This window comes from Anguilla rostrata, chromosome 2, assembly GCF_018555375.3.
Source record: "Anguilla rostrata isolate EN2019 chromosome 2, ASM1855537v3, whole genome shotgun sequence".
Lineage (NCBI taxonomy): Eukaryota > Metazoa > Chordata > Actinopteri > Anguilliformes > Anguillidae > Anguilla > Anguilla rostrata.
Window position 1 is genome coordinate 16,354,208 of NC_057934.1, and position 7,346 is coordinate 16,361,553.

At 40.2% G+C, this 7,346-nt stretch overlaps 1 protein-coding gene across 1 annotated transcript; it reads left to right on the plus strand.

Annotated features, from left to right (window-relative positions):
* The first annotated feature begins 852 nt into the window (after positions 1-852).
* Positions 853-6,035, plus strand: LOC135247399 (survival of motor neuron-related-splicing factor 30-like). Its single transcript, XM_064320802.1, has 6 exons — positions 853-1,009; positions 1,768-1,887; positions 3,017-3,159; positions 3,732-3,878; positions 4,652-4,805; positions 5,091-6,035. Exons 2-6 carry the CDS (start codon positions 1,768-1,770, stop codon positions 5,226-5,228), a joined length of 702 nt encoding a protein of 233 aa, XP_064176872.1. The 5' UTR covers positions 853-1,009; the 3' UTR covers positions 5,229-6,035.
* Positions 6,036-7,346: the final 1,311 nt, after the last annotated feature.

Sequence of the window (7,346 nt, forward strand, 5' to 3'; positions counted from 1 at the left end):
TGAAAGTACACCCACAACACATGAACTGAGAGCACACTGGACTCACTGTCTAAAACTAAACCCTACTGTGGTTGCTTAAATGACCTCCTTCATATGTGCAGAGGGGAAGTTTTTACCATGACAGTTCAGAGGCACGCAAGTCCTAAGAACCTGTATAAATGCAGTCACAGGTGACTCCATTTTAGCACTGAAATGTTACGTTCATAAGATAGCACTGTGCAAAATTGTAGAAAACTGATCACCATCAGCAAAATACTAATCCACCCCCATCAGGTGCATGCAGTCATACAGCCAGTATAGGGCAGGTAGTTGTCAACTCTAGACTCTAGGATCACTATTGTTGTTGAAATATTAAATATTTTGTATTATGTAAAGTATATTATCAAACATATGCATACTGTTTGAACATTAGTTGTTTATGTTCACTAAAATTTTTACACAATTACATTTGATAAATATTTAACTTAGCACAATTATATACACTCATACGATTTTTCGAATTAGTTTATTTGAACGAACAATAAAAATAAGTCCGCAAACTGCTTTCTGTTTACTGTTGCGAGCATTGTTTTGTTACAGTTTTGCCATTACACAATGAAGTCTCAAATGACAGCAATTAATCCCCAAACAAATTATAATGAGTAGGTCCGTTCGTTTAATCATTTAACAATTTATCGTGGGCGTACACACGTTAAAGTACAAAATACCACATGTAACCTTTTAGCAAGATAAAGCAATCTTCATTACCAAATCGTTAGTAAAGTATACCAGTGCAGATTAAAACTTTCGTAACGCTATTGCGCCACCGCATGGCTGTATATTGAAAATGTTAGGCTGGTTGCATGAATGATGTCATTTCAAGCAACATCGCGAGATTTTTTTTAGCAACGGGAATTTCAAAGGATCCCTGCCGCAGGTTGTGTAGTCGACCTAAAATAAAGATAACTTTAGACGACTTAAGCCACAAAGTATATTTGTCTTTTATTTTTCTGACGTCTGATTTATAAAGGTAAGCTAATTGGTGCTAAATAGATGCTTTACGAATTCGAGTCGAAGGTATATATATTATTTCCTAGTTGCTGAGATGTTGCTAACACGTAAAGATGTCGTTGCTCTATTTATTACCCACGTACTCGCTAGATAGCTTGCTAACGCGCTTTAGGCCCAAATATGAACTGTCTCGAATTATTATCGAGTATGATCACGACGTTTGTTTTAGCTAGCAAGGTAAATATCCCGGGTCTATCTTAATCGCAAATTGTGGTTTTATTATGCTGACCAATCTAATGTTAGTTAGCGGTAGACTACGTAATTTTCGACTGTTCGCTGTGTTCCTGTTTGAAATTAACAGGTCAGGTCAGGATCCTCATTTTTTCAGCGTTATGTGGGTGGCCACATCCCTACCACGGAATAGGCAGTAAAATGGTGTTGCGTACAATTTTTGCAAACAAATTATTTAAAATTGGAAGATGTACGTTAATTTTATTGTGGGTGCATGTGGTTAGTTCTTTTGGAAGAACATTCACCGGACACACTGTCGTAATGCGCGCTCTCCGCTGATTATTCCACTGACTCCACGTGACATCTGTGACCCAATCATGCTTTTGGGTGAATTGTTCGCAATGAGATAAACAACCGCTGTAGAAGAAAGACAATCGTTTGTTGTCATTTCGATTCTGTAAATTTGGCCGTCGTTATGAAATTATACTTGACATACTTTTCACCGTGACTCGTGTATTTTTTGTGTTATTGTTTGATTTATTGTAGATGTCAGATGATATGATGAAACAGCTGGCCAGCTATAAGGCCCAGCTGCAGCAGGTTGAAGCGGCTCTGTCAACAGATCCTGAGAACGAGGACCTGCTTAAACTACAGAAAGACTTACAGGTTTGTTGAATGCCCATCATCATCATTGCACATTAATAATTATAAATGATTGACGGAAACCAAAATGATCAGTGCCTCCATGGCAAAGCCACAATTCCAAAGGGCAAATCAGAGGGCAGTAAGGACAAAATCCAGGCTTGAATTGCGTGCAATGCATTATGGCTAAAAAGCAGTCATACCATTTGGCCAAATCGCAAGTGGGGAAAAAGTATACAACTGTAAAACTGGTTATACCAAAGCCATATTAATACCATAAACAAAAATATGGTAGGTACCTGGTATATTCTCAGAGCATGTATGGAAAGCTGCATATATTTATCATACTGTAAAGACCCAATCTTACCAAGCTAACTCGGTACTAAAGTTGGCTAATTAGCTCGCGCTTATTGATGGCTAAATTGCACACTGATAAAGTGCAGATCTGTCTGAGTAAACAGTTAATCAGAATGTACGAATTATAGCTCTGTAGCCTTCTAAGTAAAATGTTTGAAAACTGTCATTTCAAAACAGGATTTGGAAAGCTTACCTCAAGGATTTCTTTTAATGGGCACTGTCCTATTGGGTAGATTTAGCGATGCGTAGCAGCAATATAGTTGAGGTGAATGCTTGAGAGCATGAAGTAAAAGCGTGGGCAGACGAGACCATGAGCTGGGCGGGTAACTTTTTTTTTTCCCCCCTCTAGAGTGCACCACGGCCATATAGATGATAAGTTATAACCCTGCAGTTAGTTATTCTTAAAAGATCATTAAGGACAAAATGCAGGGGAATCCATGCCAGTTGAAGCCCTGTAATTACATTCATGCATAATACGAAATGGGAAAAATTGGGGAAATTAGTGCAAACGAATGTGTGGGGTGTAAGTGCTTCCCATGTGGTGCACTGGGTTCAGGGTTCTTATTATTACTGCACAAAGTTCCGTTTTCAGGAAAGAAATGTAGATTGAAATATTTGCCCTTAGACGCACCGACAGTACCCCAGCACTAGATTTCAACCTACGTCCTTGTTGTCCTATTAACCCTATTGGCACTTTAGGTTCCTATACTCTTCTTTCATATGCTGTTCAATGGAAAGGTGACAGTTGATCATTTGTTTTGTTTTCAGTTGAACATATGTTTTGTTTTTCTTGTAGGAAGTCCTTGAATTAACCAAGGACCTCCTGTCGAGTCAGCCAACTGTGGCCCCTACTAGTTCTGAAAGCTCAGCCACGACCTCCCAGAGCCATTCATGGAAAGCAGGGGACAGCTGCATGGCTGTTTGGAACGTGGATGGACAGTAAGTGTAGAAACCCACCTAAGCACCACTAACCATGTCAGGTGTCTCTTTCACAATGGTAAGACGCGTTACTCTTAATTTCAAGGCTGGCGTTCAAATTCAGACTTGAGTCAGTAACCCTTTGCAATGGTAAGGACGAGAACGTTCACAAAAAGACCACTATAAGGATGTAGCAGTGGACTACTTTATAAAAAAATGTGTGCAAAGTGTTTGCTAAAATCAAAGTGACTCTTAGAGTCACTGTCGTTGCTTCAACAGTCGGAATAGTATTAGGTTTAACTATTTTTTTTTTAAAGCCAACCCTCAGCTGAATCCTCAGTGACCAGACTTCCATTCATTTTGAAATGAAACTTCTTGGAGGATTTTTGATGAAGTATTGAAGTCTGTACAAAAGCTAATACAGAGAGCTGTCAGTGTTTGGCCAAAATACATTTCTCTAGATATAAAAATGCATAACATTTTTATAGTGAACTGTCCCTTTAAAGAATGTGTGTATATATGTATGTTTTTTTTTTGATGGCCTTGTATGTACAGCCCGTACTCACCTGCTTACAGACGTGATTCATTGGCAGGTTGTACAAGGCCGAGATCGAGGAGATAGACGAGGAGAACGACACGGCGGCCATCACGTTCCTGGGCTACGGAAACGCGGAGGTCGTCCCGCTGCACGGCCTCAAGCCCGCCGAGCAGGGCGCCGCATCGGAGGAGTCCAAATCCAGGTGAGGAGGTCTGCGGTCCACCCCGGTGCAGTTTGGCTCTCTGGAGGCCATGTTCGAGTTGAGCGAGTTCACAGGCACAGTTCTAGTCAGTAGAGCGGCCTGAAGTTCTTTGAATGTCCTTCTGGGATCATTTGTGACTTCCTGGATGAGTTGTTGTCGCTGTGCCCTTGGAGACATTTTTGCAGGCTGGCCACTACGGAAGATTCACCACTGTTACAGGCATTCTTCATTAGGAGATAATGGCTCTCCATGTGGTTTGGTGGAGTCCCAGAGCCTAAGAAATGGCTTTGTAGCCTTTTCTAAACTGATACATTTCACAAACTTTTTTTTCTTCATCTCTTCTGGAATTTCCTTTGAACATGGCCTAGTGTGGTTGTTGAAACTTTATGGTGACTACTACACTCTGATGGTAAGGTATCAATATGGGTGAGGTTGACATTCAACAGGGCTGGCTGAAATCAAGCCTGGCTGCGTTCAATCAGCTGAATCGAATTATCAATTAAATTTGGTGTTTGATACATTTTGTTAAATGGCAGTTAATTTTTTTTACATGGGTGATATGGGTGGACGGTAACTTTTTTCATTAAGTAAATGAAATAGTAATTTTAAAAATATGGTTTGCGTTTACTCAGTTTTCCGTTATTTAATATTGCATTTTATCTGTAGATCTGAAACCATTCAGTGTGACAAACGTGCAATAATAGAGGAAATCAGGAAGGAAATCAGGTTTTTGTAAATGCGCTGCGGTCATGTGCCGGATTGGTGCCTCGCAGGAGGGAGCAGATAGCGGAGCAGAGGGAGTACAAGAAGAAGAAGGCCCAGAAGAAGGTCCAGCGGATGAAGGAGCTGGAGCAGGAGAGGGAGGTGCAGAAGTGCAAGTGGCAGCAGTTCAACAACAAGGCCTACTCCAAGAACAAAAAAGGACAGGTGCGTCGCCTCCACCATAACCGCAAGTCACGGTTAAAACCTATTTACAGCAGAACGGGTTTCTTTCTACCGCAAGGATAAATGAACATTCGTTTTTCTGTATTTTTAATTAATTGGATTTTTTAAATTGCACTCTTTACACGTGCAGTTAAGTTTTTTTGATTTTTATGAAAGGTTCTACATGAATAAAATGCGTAGTTTTCACTGCATCAAACGATTGGGAAGCGCTTTTTGCACTGTCGATTGAAGTTTTGTCTTGGCCGACCTTTGCCTCTTGCGTTCCAGGTGAAGAAGAGCATATTCGCCTCGCCCGAGAGCGTGAACGGCAAGGTCGGGGTGGGGACGTGCGGAATAGCCGACAAGCCGATGACCCAGTACCAGGACTCGTCCAAATACAACGTGCGGCACCTCATGCCGCAGTGAGCGGGACGGACGGGCGGGCGGGCGCAGCGCCACGGGCCGCGTGCGGCGCTGCCACGGAAACGCGCCCGGCCCAAGCCTGCGGGTCGATTTAACCTGAATGGAATTCCGCTGGGACGCCAGAACCACTGCAGTCTGATCTCAGATCAGTGTTTTTAAGGGAAGCTTCCATGCCCCCTACAGGGTCAAGGTTAAAGCAATGCGCAGACACACACACATACATATTTAATTCTTTTCCCCTCCATAGTATTGGGACTGCCTTGGTGACCTCATTTAAAAAAAAAAAAAAATTGTTGCCCCAATAAGCACCTCTATTCTAGCAGTGCAGTTTCCCCGACCACATGTTAACTTGATCCGCGTGCTGGTTAAAATTCAACCTGCAGAACTGGTCTCTGAAGAGGAGCACACAAAAAAACGAAAAGCGGTGGCCATTTCTGGAGAAGATGATGAGACTGGAATAGAGATGCATGGAGGTTTTAGTTGTTTTGTTTTTTTTGTTCCTATTTGATTTATGTGTGTAGTACTGTAGTGAAGGTTGGCCTAAAAAAGCAGTAGTCTCTTGTAGTCTCAAACTAAATATTTAGTTTAAGGAGGATATTTTATGTTGTAGAAACTGGAATGTCAATTTTGTAGGACATGTTTTTCATTATTTTCCTTTTTGTTTCTGTACAAAGTAAAATGCAATGAGACTTGTTCAAGTCAACAAATATTAATAGTATTCATATTTTTGGAGGACTGTGCTTTTTACTAAATTATGCCAGGTCTTCAGTTTTGTACATTTACCTTTTATGAAATAAATGTAAAAATGCATCTGTTTTTCTACATAAAATGAATACATTGCAATAATTCAGTGCATCAGCATAATGGGATTTGTAGTCTACATACATTATCTCCTAGGAAACAAATGTAGTTTCTGTCTGCAACTTCATAAAACCAGTCTGTGACTGGCTTCACAGCGTTAACCGAACAGTTAAGCATATGGCATAAGCATTTCAGGCAAGAATAGTGCACCAAATGCAAGAGCTATGGCTGTAAATGCCTTAATACACTGTTATTACCATTATTACACCTGGTCTAAGTTCAGAACTAGCCTAGTGTACATGAATCTAATTTTGTGAGAGAATTGTGAGAGTGTATGCACCACTAGGTGGCGGCATTCTCTCCACCAGACATTAAGGGGATAGTTCACTTTCTGGTATTTTTTCAAAATATTCCAGATTTAGTGTTTGTTTATGATTGGTTATGTTTGTCTGGATATTTACATATTTCAGTTTCTGATGAACTGCCGCTTTACAGTGGCAAGTATAGGAAATACAGGGGTTTTACAGTAACCCCCAGAGGTGTTATGTATATGTATACCCAGTTGTTCTTCAAAAAATGATGGGTAATATTTCCAGTTGGAGCTACGTCCTATAGTACATGCAACCTGAGGCTGCTGTACTCAAGGAAATAAGTACAGCACAATATTTAAAAAAGATCTTTACTATAAAAATAATCTGTTCATATGTACAGCCTCATAAACATAAAATCACTGTACAAAAACCCTAATGTCATTCCGTGGAATATTTAGGTGCTCAAGTATCCTGTGGAAATTTTCATAAAATATGGCGTTATGCACATTTGTATAACATTGTCAACACAATTTTACTGTATATACAGTTTAGTTTTGTGGTTTAACACCTTTATTTGTAAAATAAAGTAAGGAAGCCTTCCATGCAATTATCATTTTTGATCAGAATCCATTTAGGGTGATTTTATGCTGAGACAACACCGGTGTGCACAAAATGGAAAAATATTATGTCCTATGTCAGTTGCATCGTGATACTTGTCTGGTCACATTTTTAAATCTAATTTCACACTCATTTCTAGAGTGGACTGGCACCATTAACCAGTGAGTAATGATAGAAGGTTAAGTATTTGTGACCCAAAAATGGGGGATTGTGTGCTATTAAACCCCTCATTTTGTGGGGTTTACTACAAGAAAGGATTGCCTATTGATTGGTTCATGTACCTGAATGACAATACATGCTAGTTCCTCCCATTATGCGTGATGAGTTTCATAAACTTGCTTCTTGACAGACATGATCAGTGTAAGTAACGCCACTTTCTGTTTTGACACCA